We start from the raw sequence: 20,697 nt of genomic DNA, 5'->3' as shown, positions 1-20,697 counted from the left end.
ATCGCTGCCGACGTAATCTCTTGACAAGTGTCGGATGAAAGGTACCTCGAGGTTCTTATTTATTTATTTATTTATTTATTTATTTATTTATTTATTATTTCATAACAAATACACCAATCAATTAACTCACATTTCATCATTTTTAATAATTCTTGGATTTGTTACTAATTTCGACAATCATATTTCATAATTTTAACCCGCATTATCGCTCCCCCCCCACGAAAATAATAACTTTGATAAATTGTCTGGGCCGATTATTTATTACAAACAGACCAATCAATTAACTCACATTTCATCATTTTTCATAATTCTTGGATATGTTACTAATTTCGAAAATCATTTTTCATATTTTTAACCAACATTATCACCCACCACCTTATGAAAATAATGACTTTTATATATTGTCTGGGCAGATTATTTAGTTATAAACGCACCAATCAAATAACTCACATTGCATCATTTTTCATAATTCTAGGATATGTTAATAATTTCGAAAATCATTTCTCATAATTTTAATCTACATTCTCGCCCTCCCCCTTATACAAAAATAATCACTTTGATATATTGTCTGGGCTGATTATTTCATTACAAACACACCAATCGATTAATTCACATTTCATCATTTTTCATAATTCTTGGATATGTTACTAATTTCGACAATCATTTCTGATATTTGTAACCCACGTTATCGCCTACCCTCTTACTAAAATAATAACGTTGATATAGTGTCTGGGCTGATTAATTCATTACAAACACACCAATCAATCAACTCACATTTCATCATTTTTCATTATTCTTGGATGTGTTACTAATTCCAACAATCATTTTTCATAATTTTAACCCACATTATAGCTCCTCCCCCTTACGAAAATAATAACTTTGATATATTGTCTGGTTTGATTATTTCATTAAAAAAAACATCAATCAATTAACTGACATTTCATCCTCTTTCATAATTCCCGAATATGATACTAATTTGACAATCATTTGTCATGATTTTAACCCACATCATCGCCATATTAAAATGGTTTTCTAAATTATAACTTTATTATTTCAGCACAGTCTGTATTCTTATTTAATAAATTGTTAGGTGAAAGTACAAAATAGTTTTACAAACCTCCCCTCCCTTTATTAAGATTGGTTTTCTAAATAACTTTAATATTACAGCACGGTCCTTATTCTGCATATTAGTTGTTTATTTATAAAATTGTTAGGCGAAAGATACCTTCCTTTCTCCATATTAAGAATGGCTTTCTAAATAATAACAGCACGGTCCATATCCTGTGTGCCATTGTTCAATTTTTAAATTTCTTAAATGAAAGTACAGAATAGTTAAAAACATACGCTCCCCATATTAATACTGGTTTTCTGAATAATAATGCTATTATTTCAGCACGGTCCATATTCCGAATGTTAGTTCCCTCCCCTCTTTTAAATATATATATGAAATACAGTAAGTATGAAATCGTAAATTGCTTCAACCATTTCCAGGACTGATTCCATATCACCCCTCACTTAAATTAGATATGAAATAAATAAAAATTGAGATCGTAAAATGCTTCAACCATTTCCTGGACTGACTGTATATCACCCTCCCTCTCTTAAAAATAAATATGGAATAAAGAAATATTGAATCCTAAACAGCCTCAGCCATTTATGGGGCTGACTTCATATCCTCCTTGTCTCTTATAAATATACGTAAAATAAAGTAATTTTGAGATCATAAACTGCTTCAGCCGTTTCCGGGCCTGACACCGTATCCTCACTCACCCCTTTCTTTAAAATATATGCAAAATAAAGTATTTTTGAGATCGTAAACTGCTTCAGCCATTTTCTGGGATTAACTCCATACCCCCCCCCCCATTCTTAAAATATATTCTGAGTCGATTATTTTGTATCTTTGTTTTGCTTTTGTTTGTTTTTTTCAATGAGGAGATAATGCCTGGTAGGAAACTATATTACGCTTACTTGGCTTTTTTGCTAAGATAAAAGTGTAGTATCTGTTCTGGTGCAGCATTTCAGCGATCTCATCTCACCCACGCGATTTGTTTTTAAGGAGATAATGCCTGGTGAAAACAACTTGGTTATTTGGTCTTCATGACTGAGACAATTATTCTTAGAGGAAAGTAAAAAAGAATAAAAAACATACCTTACCCTACCCATATTAAGAATGGCTTTCTAAATACTAACACTATTATTTCAGCACGGTCCGTATTTCAGTTTGTTATTTAATAAATTGTTAGGTGAAAGTTCAGAATACTTTAAAAATACCTTTTCCTCCCCATATTAAGAATGGCGTTCTAAATGTTATTTCAGCACGGTTCGTATTCCGTATATTATCCCACCCCATCTTAAAAATATATATGAAATACATATGATATCGTAAAATAAAAGATATATAGGCTTATAAATTCAAAACCGCGAATAAAATTTACGTATTATTTCATTCTTTTTTATTTATACAAAAAAATGAGTTGGTGCTTTCAGCTAGAATTTAAATCAAAACATCTAGCGTTCCAGCCTAATGTTGTGTTCTCTATCAAGTGTGCGCATGCGTATGACCGCAAAAATGTCTGCTCGTAGTTAATGTACATTTTATTTACTTACCCCCCATACATACACCTACACATCACGGCGAAAATGTATGTATGTATGTGTGTATGTGCGTTTGTGTGTTCGCTAAAAACTTTCGACACACAGAACAAAAATTCACAAACTTGGTATCGTATTGAAGCCCCACCCTCAGGACGACAAATATCGAATTTTTGGCCCATTAGGATCAGTCTAAGGGTATTAGCTGGGTGTTTTTTCTGCAGTCCCCTCCCCAAAGTAACATTTTTTTCGTTTATCCTATGTATTTAAGTAGTAATAATGTGATGATCTAATGATATTTATACGAAATTTAAAAAAACACTTAGTCATGTCACGTGACGTAACGTCACCACTCAGTAACGGCGATGTCTTAATTCAATGTTTTTATTGACAGATTCTTATCGGCAAAAACTGCGAAGTACGATACAAATAAAAATATTAATTTAGACGTTATGACAACTTTACCAAAGTTATTAGCAGGTTAAAAATAGTTAGATACGATAGTCAAACAAAACATTACGAACAAAACATTCCAGAACAAAAAAAAATACGCTTATTAAATTAGGTTTGAGACGATACATTAGCTAAGATTATTTGTTTTTTTCATACAACCATTTTCTTTCCATCTTTGTTTATGAGAAATGAAGAGAGAGAGAGAGAGAGAGAGAGAGAGAGGGGGGGGGAGAAAGACAGAGAGAGAGAGAGGGGGGAGAGGTGTAGAAAGGAAATGAGAATCGTTTTACTATGTTTTAAGACTTTCCGCCAAGTCATTTTCATTATTCGACCAAATGACTTATGCAGATGACTAAAGTTAAGCCATATTTTGTCTGGTCATTCTAAGATGGGTGACTACTTGGGATTACTCAAAAGCTACACATGCCAGGCATGACCGCCTCCTTATTTTCGTTCAAATGACTTATGCCTGTTTGCACAAAAACAAAAAAAAACAAACGGCCATTTTCTTTTTTCTATGACCTGATTCTATTTAGAGGGAGGTAGGTTGCGGGATGATATGAGTTAATCAGCGTTTGTTTACTTACAAATAAGACTGCTTGAATTCTAAGAACAGATACTACACTTTGATCTTAGCCAAAAGACCAAGTAACCGTCTTATACAGCTTAATTTTCTACTGAGCATTATCTTCTATTATAAAAAAGATGCATAATTTATAATCATCGATTACTACATTCAGACAAGATGTCATATTCCAAAAATCACAGCTGAACTAAAAACATTTTTATTTAGAAGGCCATACTTATTTTCGAGTGACGTTTGTTTCTCTAAACCTTGACATGCAAAGCATGACCTCCTCCTTATTTTCTTAGTGGGGGTGAGGGTGAATGATAAGACCGCTTGAATTCTAAGAACAGATACTACACTTTGATCTTAGCCAAAAGACTAAGTAAAAAAATGATGCGTATTATATATTTATTTCAGAAATCACACATTGCTAAACTGCTGATTTCAAATTCTTTAATAAAAACATTATTATTCAGAAAGCCATTCTTAGTATTGGGAGGTTATGTTTTTTATATAATCTTCAGTTAAGGAGGAAGGGTTTTACGGAATTTATATAAAAGCATTATGTACTAGCAGTTACCCGACGTTGGTGTAAATACATTGAATGTTTCCTAGCAGAATACCCAGCGTTGCCTGGGATCGGATAAGATTGGTTGATATATGTACTAGCCCAATACCTGGCGTCGCCCGGGATTGTATTAAATAGTTGTACTAGCAGAATACTCGACGTAGCCCAGGATTAGATAAAATTGGTGTATATTTTTAAGGTGCTTGTGCAGTATATGTCCGATTTGAAAAATGTTTAGGTGCTTGTACAGTATAGGCCGATTTTACAATTTCGAAGGTGCTTGTGCAGTATATATCCAATTTGAAAAATGTTAAGGTGCTTGTGCAGTATAGGTCCGGTTTGACAATTTTGATGGTGCTTGTGTAGTATATGTCCGATTTGACAATTTTGATGGTGCTTGTGCAGTATAGGTCCTATTTGAACAATTTTAACGTGTTTGTGTAGTATAGGTCCAATTTGAAAAATTTTAACGTGTTTGTACAGTATAGGTCTGATTTGAAAAATTTGAAATAATTGTGCGGTATAAGTCGGATTTGCAAAATTTTTATGGTGCTTGTGCAGTATAGGTCAGATTTGATACTTTTGAAGGTCATTGTGCAGTATAGGTCTGATTTGACAATTTTGAAGGTGCTTGTGCAGTATAGGTCCGATTTGACAATTTTGAAGGTGCTTGTGCAGTATAGGTCCGATTTTCCAAAATTTTGAAGGTGCTTGTCGAGTATAGGTCCGATTTTAAAAATTGGGAAGGTGCTTGTGCAGTATAGGTCGGATTTGACAATTTTAAAGGTGCCTGTGCAGAATATGTCGGATTTGCAAAGTTTTGAAGGTGCTTGTGTAGTATAGGTTCGATTTGCAAAATTTTGAAGGTGCTTGTGCAGCATAGGTCCGATTTGACAATTTTGAAGGTCATTGTGCAGTATAGTTCCTATTATTTTTTGAAGAGTTTAAATGTACTGTTTTATTTATATAAAAAAAGAAGAGAAGATTATAGTATATATATATATATATATATATATATATATATATGCATGTATATATATATGTTTATGTTAAGGAATAGAGAAAGGGAGAGAGAAAGAGAGGGAGGGGAAGAGGTGAGTTATAATGTAGACACGTTGGCCGGAAGTAAAAGATCAGCTGATTTGATTGCGTGTGAGTCATGTGATCAGGTTAGCTGAATCGTTGAGATTTGAGTTGGACTCAGAAGACAACGGACGGCTTCCCGTTGTCTCCTTCTCTTCACTGGGGGGGGACGAACGCTGACGTGTGTAGAAGAAGAACCCACACAGGCCGATTTCACTTCCACCTTCTTCAGGACATCTGGAGAAAGTGAAATAAAAACTATAGAACTAATTCCTTGTCTTGGAGTGATTGAATCTTCATCCAAAAACAGGTATCAAGTCTCCCTCCAGGACGAGAAATTTCCAGATGGTCCAACATCGAAGAAGCAGAGGTAGGTTCTGAAAATACATGTCACTCACACACCATTCCCTTTATGATACAACATAAATATATAATATAACACGTCATCTCTTCTAATCCATTATTAGAGATGACACATCAAACACACAGCCCTTTATTATAGAGCAACAACGTAACATTTATACATATGTGTATATATATATGTATACATATGTATATATATGTCTATGTATGTATATATATGTATATATGTATATGTATATATATGTATATATATGTATGTATATGTATATATGTATATATATGTATCTATATATACCTGTATATATATGTGTATATGTATGTATATATATGCATATATATGCATATATATGTATATATATGTATATATATATGTATATATGTGTATATATATGTATATATGTATGTATATATAAGAAAATAGTTAATAAAACATGTAAAAACACTTTGTATGTGTGTGTGTATATATATATAAAATTCATCATTCAATAAGGTGAAAAGCTATAGCAAACATCTAAATGAGTATTTTAACCATAGTTCCTGATTTCAAAAAGCGAAAAATTTAAAGGTAAATATCTCTATATATTTTTAAAGCAAACTTATAATGTAAATTCAAATCTATATTTTACTCTATTTATTTTCTATCCCTAACCCATATTAATTTTCTTATAAATTTTAAATCCAGACCTTTTATTTCAATTTTTTTCAGATTCATCTGCCTTACTTTTAATGCTAGGTTTATTTATGGTGTCTTTTAAATTTAATAAAAACCCTTCAAAATTTGCTGACGAGGAGACCTTGCTTATTAAAAAACTATATGTAATTATTGTACGTAACTTGATGTCTACCACAATAAAAAGCATTGTTTTCCGAAACGATCGTACAGATAATTGATTTTGTTGTTGTTCCTTCTTATGAAACGGATTTTTAATTTAATTATAATTTGATTTTTAAATTTTAAATTATCAATCACATTATTTAATATATATATATATATATATATATATATATATATATATATATATATATATATATATATATTGTGACATAATTTTTAAAAAGATTATGTGTTTGAATAAAAATTCAAATATTTAATTTTAGGCCAATTATCGTTTTTTTTAATTTTATTATTTTATCAAAGGCAAAATGAACATAGAAGAAAAAGGGAGAGTATAGAAGAAAAAGGAAGAGGCTAAATTTAAAGAGAGAGAGATAAAAGACAGTATAGGAGAATAGAAAGAGGTGCGAAAGACGTTTATAACACGAGCTAAAAAGCTGGCTGGTGACCTCGCTCAACGACTCATTTTATGACTCTTACTAGTTACTAAGCAACAAAGAAATAAAAGAAAGGGATAAGAAATATATAGAGGAGAGAGAAAGAGAGACAGGGAGAAAGAAGAAAAGAGACATTTTCGATACAGATACCGCTGCCGAGCGAGCATGTAAAATTATCACCCAACAGCGACAGAGAAGCGAAGAAACGGCTTGAAACCACCAAAGAAGACACTGCATGTTAGAAATTCCATATCAGCTGCGAAAGGTGGTGACGTCGACAGCGATAAACGGCGAACTTTACGAATATATGTTTTAATCCGGACGGACGGATATTAAAGACATTTATTTTAACTAACCGCTTGAAACAAAAGAAAAAAGAAAGAAAAAGAAAATCAGTAAGTCGTCTTCGTGAATATCTCTCTCGTACACGAGATAACAAATTCATTTTGCCATTATTTTGTTTCGACTGGAGTATTCTTTTGTGTATTGATATGTTTCTCGTCGGCATTGCCTTTCTTTTGACATATTAGCATAATATATACCTTTCATACCCTCGTATTTTGTTTTATTTTTATTTTACTTAACCTCATCTCCTCCCTACCATAGTTTAGTGTTTTGTAATAAAATTTAACTTTGAAAGTTACCATTGCGTCTCATGTCTTTGTTACTTTCATACGTTGTTCGTTTGTCTATTGTATATTTCCGGTTTTGAAAGAGTCTCCCCATTGTTTTTTTTTATTTCAGCAAGGTGTACCGAACCCAGGCCACACGTGTTTCAATACTCATTGTTTTTCATGAATGTCTTTTTATTATTTTTTGTTCAAATTCGTAATAGTATATATATATATATATATATATATATATATATATATATATATATATATATATACATGTGTGTGTGTGTGTATATATATGTATATATATGTATATATATGCATGTATATATATGTATATATGAATGTATATGTGTATATATGAATGTATATATACATATGTATGTATATATATACATGTATATATAAGTATATATATGTATATATATGTATATATATATGTAGATATATATGTATATATACATATATATATACATATAAATACATATATTATACATATATATACATATATATATACATATATATACATATATATGCATATATATATGCATATATATATGTATATATATGCATATATATGTATATATATGTATATATATGTATATATACATGTATATATATGTATAATATATGTATATATATATATGTATATATATGTATAATATATATATATATATATATATATATATATATATATATATATATGGGGTTTTGAAAAAAGAAAAACCGAATGAATTTTTTGTCATTTTTCCTTGTAATATCCTGAAGATGTACTCTGTAGTAGGGAAGAAACTTTGATCATTTCATAAATTCATTTGGTTTTTCTTTTTTCAAAACAACATGACGTCAACCATCGCTGGTATTTTTATTTTATTTTTATTGATATATATATGTATACATATGTATATATATATATTTATATATATGTGTATATATATGTATATATATGTATATATGTGTGCATATATGCATATGTATATATATATGTATATATATGTATATGTATATATATGTATATATATAGATATGTATATATATGTGTATATATATATGTGTATATATATGTGTGTATATATATATGGGTGTTTATAGCTAATAAGTGTATAAAAATATCTCACCTTGAGTTATTGCCTGACTGATATCAGTATTACTAATATGAGCCATGTACCCAATAACACTAAATGTTATTAGTCCGGCAAACCAACTTGTTAGTCCATCGATTACAGGCATAATCATTGCGTCCCTAAAAATGAAAAAAAAAACTCTATCTGTACTATTTTATAAAAGGATTTGTGTGTGTGTGTGTGTGTGTGTGTTTGTGTGTGTGTGTGTTTGTGTGTGTGTGTGTGTGAGTTCGCTCCCTGCAGACTCGAAAACAGCTAGGCCGACTTTTTATGAAATTTCTCGATAGGATGTATTTTCTTTCGTTCCGACGGACGCTGAAGATTTATGTTGGAATAATTTATCCCAAAAGGGTTAACCCCTTATAATGAAACCATTGGTACGTCTCGCTAATATGTAATGCAGAGTTTTTAAATAATTCGTATTAAGCTCTCACATTCGCGATCAAGCACTTTATTTCTTTTCACTACATCCTCACACACACACACACACTAATATATATATATATATATATATATATCATTCACATACAGTACTGTTTTGCTGTATCACAGCTCATCGGTGCGGCTAGACCAGATTGTATATGCTGAATTATAAATTAAAGGATTGGTACGAATAAAAAGTGAAATATAAGTAAATATGCATATTTTCGAAGGGAAGATAACCTCTCCCTTTAAAGCACCCAGGGAGTGAAAAAAAAAACACACCACAAAATCGTTTATAAAAAATAAATAAATAAACACTCATATATATATATATATATATATATATATATATATATATATATGCGAAGAGCATATATATGTGTGTGTGTGTGTGTGTGTGTGTAGGCGCGCGCGAAGAGCATATATCTGTCCCTAAAAGCGAATACACGCTAGATAGTGTTCAAATTGTGCATTTTATTGTACTTATCTTAAAACGTAAATATATTCCCATGTACAATTTGCATGTGAACATAACAGAAGTAGTTGTCTCTTAAAAGAAGCTAATGACACTTTTATAACCTGTTACACAATTAAATTAATATATTTATACGCGTCGCTACATGCAGTGCATTAACATGTATTTTAATAGCGTCGTTTGTAAGATATCAAGCTGACAACATCAAAGTTGCTATTAAGGCAAACTTTCCTCACTATGATGTTGCATGTGACGCTAACCCATATTGTCACCCAGGAAACGCCGGGTAACCCTAGCAATTAGGGTTATAAGTTCCCGCTTATCTACCGGGAGCCACAATCTACAAGGAGCGTTCCAGAAGTAATCCCATCCTATGTTTTTATTCACCCAGAATGGATCAGAGAGAATTGCAAATTGCATTGTTATGATGACTGAACTTATGAATTCATGACCTGAAAATCTCCTCTTTTTGATGCAGATATTGACAGTGTAGGATTCTAAGACCGTAACCCCTTAACATGTATGTTCGCCAGAAGCAGTGGTCCGTCATTGAATTACTAACTAATTTGCATTAAGAATGGTGGTGACTGTGTAGAAAAAAACAAAACTGTTAGAACAAATGGTCGCTCGTTTTAATGCTACCACTCTCATCTTCGTAGCTCTTCAACTTTATGAGTTAAAAAGTAGGAGGCTTTACTTCTGTAACAACCCTCCTATGACAAAGGGTGCTCTGGACGTCCATGCGCAGCCGTCGTTCACTGCTGGCAAAAGTACATTGAGAATAGCTTCTTCTTCTCTTCAACATTTTTAGTTAAAAAATAGGAGGCCTTACTTTTTGAACGACCTTCGTATATTATATTTGTGCTTCCTCTGTCTAAATATCTGCCCGGAATTTAACTGAAAACAAAAACCTATACCAAGTTCAAATACAGCGTTTAATCTAATTAAATTTTACAAGCAATGGCATTCTGGTAGTTATTTTATATGCTAGCTGCTCATAGCCGGCGTTGCCCGAGAATTAAATTAATGTTGCTCTAATAATACATGCGTGATAGCAGTGATATTATTAATTTATTATTCGAATACACATCGTATTTTAATTACCTCTGAAAGTTGTTATGAAAATTATTATAACTGGATAATGTTACCAAGCAACCTACACCAAGTCCAATGGAATAAAATGTTTGGACAGCAGCATCTTTCCACACCTGAAAAATAAAAGCAATCACAGGAAATTAATTTAAAACTACATTCTTAATATTATTCTTTTTAATTATACATTTTTTTAGGTTACTAAAAATATAATTTTTAACTTTAATTTAAGTTCTTATAAATCAGCTTGGAACTAGCGGAACCTGTGGAAATGCCACAGCGGCATCTTTCATATATAAAATATTGCTGCTGGGTACTCTATGGATATTCAGTTTGAATGGAGACCCCGCCATATTATTGTAGTTCTTTTGTTCAAACTATAAAAGTATTTATCTAAGTAATCTGGATAATGTAGTATCAGAATATATCTGATTATTATGGTTTATCTCCAATATCCTAATAGGAGTCTGTGAATATTCCCCTTTGTATGAACTCCCGGCGCGAACGGAGACCTCACAAAATCATTATACCATCTATAGGCAGAACAGATACTACAGTCAGGTCCTAGCCAGAAGACCAAGAAGGTATATTTTAGTTTTACGTACGGCCCCCCAAAAGAAGCGGCATTATTTTTAAAATTTTATTTTATTTTATTTTTATTTTTATTTTTTATATTGCGTCTTCGGTGATCGGGAGATCCTATTTATTAAAAACCAGGATAGAAGGTAATAACATATTACGAACATTAAATTCACGTATCTATATACAAATAATGTAATGTTCGTAGTATGTTATCATCTTCCATCCTTCGTTTTAATACATAGGATCTCCCGATCACCGAAGACGCAATGTAAAAAATAAAAATAAAATAAAAAAATAAAATTTTAAAAATGATGTCGCTTTTGTACGTAATACTAAAATATACCTTCTTGTTATATAATTTGCAATTTATTGGAATTTATTGGAATATTTCGAGGTTTTCCTTCTTCTAGACAAGTTGCACTACCAAGGGTTTAGAGTCTACTTTATCCAACTATTTCACTCGTAGTTCAGTTCGGCGAGATATTGGATCATTCATACCTTATCTACTAATGTTAGAGAAATAGGATTCACAGCGACTTCCGGTTAAGAACGCATTTCTTAATATTCACCTATCCAAATACTGATCTAACTTAACGAAGCTTAACTTTGGTGATTTAACGCGAGCAGGTTATTCAACGTGATATAGACGTTTATCTCAGAAATATTGCGTTTTTGAAATTGTAAATTACGTCATTCGCAGAAGCCTCTTAGTCGTATGTTAATGGGACACACGATTGTCAATAATGACGACAGCCCCACACTTTCTTCTTTACTACAAACTCTCACAGACATGATGTTGCTAGTCTCAGTCTTTTCTACAAATACTATATGGCATGTGTTTCTCAGAATTTATTCCTGCTTCCTTTGTTCCAGCTCGTTTGACTAGCTCTTTGATTACAATATTCAGCAACAATTCAGTTGGTTGGTTGGTTGTTTTTTCTTTTATTGCATATCAACCCTTTTCGGGTTATTTAATGCCAAATCCAAAGATTTTTGAGGATTTTTTTTTTAATAGAATATATTTGTTGTTTTCAAGTCCGTTTCTATTTAACCCATAGTTGGAACTCTAACAGGTACTACCACTCCGGGCCAGAGTGGACCTGGGAGCAATGGCAATTAAAGGGTAGCTCCACACTTCCCCAAGCCCACAACTGGGGCCTCACCACTGGATATAGTTTAAGGTCATATTCAGGACCCAACAATTCAGTAATTATTTTTTACTTACGGAAGACTACTTCAGTTTTTCCCATTTCGGCATCATATAATAAATTAATCCATCAATTTGCTGCTTTAATACCTCATTGTAATACACCTTCCTATTCCAGTAGCTTCCTTCCAATGACCACAAGGTTGTGGAACTCTCTTCCTGCTCACAATTTTCCTTCTACCTACAGCCTTGGTCTTTTCAATGTCAATAGGTATCTTCTGTCTTTGCAATAACCAGCGTTCGTTCTTGTTAACTTCTTGCATTAAGTGGCTTCATGCCTTGTCTCGAGCGATTTCCATAAAAAAATCATGTTAATTAAGAATCTGGTAAGAAAAAATAATTTGAGATTATATTACATGGTGGAGATGACTTAACAAATCGTCCTATACTGTGACTTGATAAATGTTTGATAAGTGCATTATTATCGGCGCTGAGGATGATTGTCTCATAGTCAACTGCATCTTCAGTTTACTATCTTGGATTTTAAACGCACCGGGTGACCTGCAAATAACTGCTCTCGAATAAGGAACAACATCCGTATTATTTGGATTCTTCGGATCATTGTTCTCATCCTCAGAGCTATTTTCACAACGTTTCGGTTGATGTAACCTTCGATATTCTTCAGTTATGTCTTGTTGAACTCGGGAAGCTTTCTATCGAACTCAGGAATCTTTCTGTTGAACTTGATAATCTTTCTGTCGAACTCGGGAATCTTTCTGTCGAACTAGGGAATCTTTCTGTTGAACTCGTGGATCTTTCTGTCAAACTCGGTAATCTGCACGAAGTCGGAAGAATTCCAATTATACGAACAATCAATCCATACCTCCCAAAAAATTCAGAAGCATAATGAAGAGCCTTTTTATTACGATTCCTTTGTTTATTAAATTGCTCCGAACAGTGGTAAAACGTTATTGCTCTTTAAGTATACCAGAGAGCGAATGTGCTTCAAGAAGTCAAGGTAGTAACCGTAGCAAATGCGCCCGTCTTTGCTGAAACTCATCGAGAAAGAGGAAAGGCATGGCGGAAGTCAGATTTGTTCTCATTCGCATCTGACACAAACTTCCCTCGACTCGGGCGTAGAAAAGACTGACAACTCACCCCACGCCCCCTAATTATAGTATTCAAACAACAATTCAGTAATTAATTTTACTTACGGAAAACTGCTTCAGTTTTTCCCATTTCGGCGTCATATAATAAATTAATCCATCTTTTGAACCTGGTAGAGTAACGACACGACCGAGCAGTACCGCCAGTAGCACATAAGGTACGGTGGCAGTCACATACACAACCTGAAATAGAAAATTCCGAAAAGGAAAATTACATATTTTAAAACACATTGGAACAGGATATTAACACCAGAACAACTTTATTAGATGAGAAGACGTGCGCTTATTATGGTATATGCTAGAGTCAATTATACCTAAAGGTTTTGATTTCGATTCTTAGGAAAGAACTTAAAAACAATTAACTGATGATATTGGGTTGAGAAGAATATATATATATATATATATATATATATATATATATATATATATATATATATATATACGAGCAAACAGTTAATAAAACCTGTTAAAAAACACTTTAAAATGACTTAAAAACATATTTAATCTAAAAAGGAAACTCTAGATAAGTGGATAGTCCTTAATCCGCGGAGTTTCGAAGAAATATTTTCCTTCTCATCAGACGGTAGGAATTAGCAAAATGCGGGATCAGATTTTGCATGCAAAAGTATTTGATGAAACAACAAGTAAGTCAAAGATCTTACTTGATAACAAAAAAAGTGAAGCAGAGGTAATATGGTGAAGAAAAAGATGATTACACATGAATGGATAGTCTGGTGGAAGCTAAATAATCTAGTGACGGTAAAATCCAAATGTATAACTTCAATATATATATATATATATATATATATATATATATATATATATATATATATATATATATATTATGTATATTTATGCAGCATTTTATCGTTCAAACAAATGTTATTGAAGAGCGCGGAAATGTTTTATTATCTTCCTTTTCATCTCCAATCTCCTTTTCCTATATATATATATATATATATATATATATATATATATATATATATATATATATATATATATATATATATATATATCACATATCACGGCCACGGGGTGACTTATTATGAATTAGGTGGGCGGAGTTTTTTTTTTTTAATTATAATATATTAATTTATTATATATATATATATATATATATATATATATATATATATATATATATATAGCATTGTATATATATATATATTTATATATATATAGCATTGTATATATATATATATATATATATATATATATATATATATATATATATATATATATATATATATTTAGTCTATTAACATTTTTCTCGCTTGCAAAACCTTAGTGTTTTCTATCATGATCCTTCTGAATACAGAATGATGTCAGCCATGTTTTCCCAAATGTTATGATATTGAACTAGAGGTGGAGAGTTAATCTTCGTGACAATGTGTTTGTAATATAGCCTAATGAGCAGTTAAATTGGTAAATTACATTGTTTTTAACAAATTATTTGTCTACGAAATGCTGTTTTTTTTAGAATACTTTCACCATTTTTTGTCGTTGATTACGGTAATATATATGAATTTTTCAATAAAAGGAGAAAAGACCAAATTTTAAAATAATATCACGTTTAATAGCAAAATATGCAATATTTGTTTTTTTAATTGGTTTTCTTTAAAAAAGATTTCAAGAAAATCAACGAATTTTAACTTACTTCGAATATATATATATAAATTCCAAAAAATCACTTACCTCTAAAAAATACTCAATGGGTAGTTTCATTCTTCATTGTTAAGAATTTATGCATATTTAAATGTTATATTTCATGTCCTTTTTAAATAAAATACCTTTTTAAGCGAGTATTAAAAAAATAGCGCGACATTAGATTTTTCAGAAGTGTAATAAAGGGAGACAAATGTCTCCTTTTATTTGAGTTAAGAACTACGGTGGCATGTAAGGGTCAAACTTAATCGTCCTTTCTATTACTGGCTGTAAGCAAAAGTTAGTCAACATGGGCCGAATGGGTGAAAAATGATCCCATTTCACTTATCAGTTTTTGCCGATAACAAAATTCCACTCGACCGATTATTTATTTTTTTTATTCTCTTAAAGACATACATGAGTTTTTTATTTAATATATTTTATTTCGTCTTTATGGAGTGACTTTTTTTTAATCTAAAAAAGACTTTGAATGAAGCAGAAAAAATTGTTGTAGGCATTCAATTTTTTCAGAACAAAATTTAAAAAATGTGAGGTTTCACTTAAAAAAAAATCAACGTGTTTTTTTTTTAAAAGAAAGGTTTTAATGTCTTTGCAGGTAAATTTGCACAAAACTATTCTTTTTTTTGTTTTAAATTAGATTATTTTATTTATCGATCTTTTATCTTCAATTTGTGATATATAAAGCTGAGGTGAGAAAATTAATTATTTTCATTTTAATTTCAAAATGGGGGGGTGAATTTAAAAAACACGTTTGTCTCGAGACAAATGCCTCTTGCTACTAGCTTTATAAGAAGCGAAATAGAATTCATGCGCCATCGCTTGACTGAAAAGAATGGAACTTATAAAAAATAATTTTTAATACAAAAATTCATTGTCTATTCTCATATGGCCATTTCCCAGCTTGCAGACTTAAATATTTTTTCGTCAACCAACAGTTTCTCTGACATCATATTGAAGTAATTCTAACGGACACGTATCCATCGTTCGGACCAGTGGCACAATCTGAGAGTTTAGTGGATCTAATTTCACAGCGTGACCAGAAAACTATTGATAAAGACTGTTAGACAAAACGCTACTCTCATGACCTAAACTGACCCATACTGCCATAAATCTGGTCACAATGGTGACAACGTGCTGAATATTTACCGGGCAACGCCAAAAAGTTGTGCTGATCGACGATTATTATTATTCAAGGCAAAAAGTTTTAGAATTATGTTTTAGAATAATCAAAATATTTAGAATAAATATCTATTTACATTTAATAACCAGGAATGTTAACTTGATGTTACCTTGACAGATGGGATTTAAGCTAACGATAATATAAACAAAGATACGTGACAAAAACCAAGTAAGGATCTTTATGCTACATGTACTAATGACGTAAAGGAAAAGGTAGGTTTTGAGACATAACATTTTAGTTACGAGTAAGACCAGTACGATAGGCAACGCGTTACCGGAGGAACAGGGATTTTGGACTTTGACGCCCGTGGAAGTGGAAACGGTGCGACTTAACAAGATGTATTCGTATACAAAGCGTGCCAACTCTGAAAAGGAACCCAGCAAGAATAAATAAAATATCCATGTATAATTCCAGCGTTGACGTTTGCACTTCTCGGAGAAAAACACTTTTGATTTCAGGACGCATGAAAGGAAGATTTGAGATAACGTGTCTTTCGCTGGTGTCTCTATCAACAATGATGTTCGTCTCTTGTTTAAACCGTTGTTAATATAAAAAATGTTAATATACGTATTCACTACTCAACAGACAACAGAGAACCATAAACAATCACAGATCAGAACACGGTTAATACGATTATAAATATTACATGTATTATCGTAAATACACACTAGACGAATCACATTTTGAGTAAAGTTTATAAACATTAGAAGTAAAGTTTATAAACATTATAAGTAATGTTATAAACATTATGAGTGATGTTTATAAACATTATAAGTAATGTTTATAAACATTATAAGTGAAGTTTATAAACATTATAAGTGATGTTTATAAACATTATAAGTGATGTTTATAAACATTATAGGTAATGTTATAAACATTTTAAGTGATGTTTATAAACATTATAAGTAATGTTTATAAACATTATAAGTGAAGTTTATAAACATTATAAGTAAATGTTTATAAACATTATGAGTGATGTTTATAAACATTATAAGTAATGTTTATAAACATTATAAGTAAATGTTTTAAGTATTTAAGTATTTAAGTATTATAAGTAAAGTAACATCAATAAATGATATATAAATAAGAAAATACTTTCCTTTCCCGATGTTTTGATTCCTTTGGATAAAGCGAAAAATATAAGTATCCATGAAATGGCAAAGCACAATAATAAAGGGTATTGAATGCCGCCCAGGTTTTCAACTCCATCAGTGATTCCCAATACATGATGCCTTTAAGAAAACGATAAATAATAAAAGAAAAAATGGATTAATTAGTATTTAGTAATTTTAGATTCTTTTCTTTTTTTATGTAAGACAGGAAATATTCTGTTAACTTCAGTTTGTGTCAACCGTAAGTTACCGACTGATCTAAATTCACCAGAAAAACTTCAGCATTGATTCTTTATAATCAGTGGGCCTGTGCGTGCATGCTTTTTTTTTTTTTTTAGTTTTCTTCCTTTGAAGATTCTAACGCTCGGTATGGGTTAGCCAAACCAGCTGCCAACATTATCCTGCTTTTTATTGAAACCAACCGAGAGCTCTTTTTATTATCCTCGTTATTCCCTTAAGTGGAATTGTCTGGATCTCTTTTGCACTTGATTCACCAGGAATATTAGTTAGGTAGGATTCCAGGTTCTTCTTCATAAGCCCCGTGGCACCTGTAATAATAACTGGTATGATTGATATCTCTCTAAGATTCCAGTTTCTTTTCATATCATACATGAGACCTTGATATTTGGTCTGTTTCTCTCTTTCAGCTCTGTTCAGATCCCCATCATTAGGGACATTCACTTCAACCAAGGTTGCAACTCTCTCTGACTTATTCCATATAACTGTCAGATTTTCAAGGTAGGTGGCTGTAGGGATTACATGGTCGTAGTGTATGATATATAAGTCATTTCCAACTGTTCTTTCAGCTTGATGTTCCCAGGAGTTGCTGCTACATTGGATGTTTAATTTTTTACAGATGCTCCAGTGGAAGTACTTACATACTCCATCATGTCTCGCTGTATAGTAGCCGTTCCCCAAAAAAACCTTGCAAATTGATACTAGATGACTCACACGTTCCAATTCCGTGTGGCAGAATTTGCATTTGTTGTCATTAGTAAGTCCTGCAATCTTCTTGAATGCATTGGTCATCCATCCCTGGTCTTGAGCAGCCATTATAACTCTTTCCTGGTCGTGGTGGAGAGCTCTCCTCTTGAGCCAGTCCAAGGAACCGTCTTTGTCTGTGTATTCCTGGGAGAGTTCCCTCAGAAAATACTTTGCACGCTAGTGCTGGTGCCACTCTTGAAGGTTCTTTTGGAAGGTATCGGTATATTTTTGTCGACTCTTTCTTGCTATTTTCGTGGCAAGCTTGTTCAGTGTTTTTGCCTCTTCCGTGAGACAGCCCTGACCAAAATGTTTTGCCAGCTGAGTGACTGATGTTGTTCTGCTGGCTTTTGTCTCTTGATGTTCATATCCCATTGAGATGTGTGTGTGTGTGTGTGTGTGTGTATTAGTGTGAATATTAGTTTTTTTTTAAGCATTGCTCGCAAATAAGTATGTAGGTATTTATGAAGGTGATCGCAAGGCAGAAACCGGAATGGGTAATAAAAACATCGAAGACAACATTTTGTGGATAAACATCTTCACAATAATCTATTTATTTTGAGATAGATCTTTCGCGTATTGTATTGGTAAGTATGAGACTCACTGGTAATATTATGGCGGCTGGTGAAAGATATTTTGATATTTCGGGAAGAAGCTTCTCCTTCTCAAAAAGAGTAAAAAATTTCAATCTGTCTAAAGGAAATGAAAATATCCAGGATTGTTGCCACTCTGAAAATAGGGCTGTACAAAGATAACAGGATCGCACACGTAAACATCTAACAGAAATTATAAACATTGTATATGTATTTAAAAAAATTCAAGTTAATTCTTGTTACCTATCTATTTTTTACCTATCTACCTACTATTATATCAAAGGAACTTTGGGTGTGTGTGTGTGGGGGGGGGGGAGATTCGTTCCCTATGGAATCCGAAACGGCTGGGACGATTTTCATAAAATTTGTCACAAATGTACTTTATGTATCTGACGATAGGTTGTGTATCCGCATATCTTTGAAAAAATCCGATCAAAGAATGTTCTTTGATATGATAGGGGCACGTTAGAAATGAATGTTTCTGTTTGGAGCACAATTGAACTATGATACTTGATCTTTTCATTTTAAACATAAATTCAAACCATTACTACAGCACAACTAGTAAGATCAGGCATATAAAATCAACAGTATTTTTTTATATGACAGGAACGCATTCGAAATTAATGTTTCTGATTAGAGCACAATTGAAGTATGATACTTGACTTTTGCATTTTAAACTTTAATGCAAGCCATTATATATAAAAATAGTTATATAAAATCAACACTAGGTTCTCTACAGTGCAATGTAGACTTCAATGCATTGTGGAGTAATTTTCGGATTCTTAATCATGCCCAAATGCATTTTATTTCCTTTTAGTGGATTGATATTTGCTATTTCTTCTGATGAGTCAAGGGTAAAAAAGATTCATTGATTCATATAATAATTAAGTGAATGATTTTGTGCTACGAAACAAATACTGTCAATAAGTGTAAATGTCAACTGAATTAAAGGAATTAATTGTAAGATGGTCAAAATCATGAAATTTGGAATGTAGACTTTTGTTTTTCATATGCTCTGTAATTACATTGAACTTCTTAAATAAGGATAGTTATATTTGTTATATTTAAAAAAGAAATATAAGCGAATAAAAAATATTTCCACAGATATATATATATATATATATATATATATATATATATATATATATATGGGGGCGTGTGGGGGGGAAAGGGGAGCGTGTGTGGGGGGCTCCTCAGAGGCTAAGGAATGAGGGCGGATAGTTGTATGTTTTGGTTTCGATTCCTGATATGGCACACAAGTTATATATATTTTTTAGCTTTGATCTCACTACCATACATAAGGTTCAATGAAATAATCGATAGCGAATTATCTCTATAATAATAAATACATAATCTGCATGGATTAAAATATCATATTTAAGCATATCTTACGATTGGGCAACGCCGGGCGGCCTTCTAGTCCAGATTAAAACTGAAAATAAATTACTTCAACGATGAATAATAATAGCATTTCGCCCAATATTATTCAAATCGCTCTCTCTCTCCATCCCTCCCTCTCTCTCTCTCTGTCTGTCTCTCTCTCTCTCTCTCTCTCTCTCTCTCTATATATATATATATATATATATATATATATATATATATATATATATATATAATATTTTTATTTATATAGATAAATCTTAC

General features: G+C 31.8%; 1 protein-coding gene across 1 annotated transcript in view; it reads right to left on the bottom strand.

Moving 5' to 3' along the window:
• The window catches only part of LOC145258039 (sodium- and chloride-dependent glycine transporter 1-like), a 36,839-nt gene that overhangs the window by 1,681 nt on the left and 14,461 nt on the right, over positions 1-20,697 (bottom strand). The window contains exons 4-8 of the mRNA XM_080115763.1: positions 17,463-17,599; positions 16,610-16,731; positions 13,571-13,705; positions 10,640-10,743; positions 8,632-8,756 (exon numbers count right to left, since the gene is read on the bottom strand). Coding sequence (XP_079971889.1) covers positions 8,632-8,756; positions 10,640-10,743; positions 13,571-13,705; positions 16,610-16,731; positions 17,463-17,599 — 623 coding nt within the window. The remainder of the gene's footprint in view (positions 1-8,631; positions 8,757-10,639; positions 10,744-13,570; positions 13,706-16,609; positions 16,732-17,462; positions 17,600-20,697) is intronic.

This window comes from Euprymna scolopes, chromosome 33 (genome assembly GCF_053919585.1).
Source record: "Euprymna scolopes isolate OS-2025 chromosome 33, ASM5391958v1, whole genome shotgun sequence".
NCBI classification, from domain to species: domain Eukaryota; kingdom Metazoa; phylum Mollusca; class Cephalopoda; order Sepiida; family Sepiolidae; genus Euprymna; species Euprymna scolopes.
The sequence above is the reverse complement of the archived record's forward strand: the minus strand, read 5'-3'. Positions and strand labels throughout refer to the sequence as shown.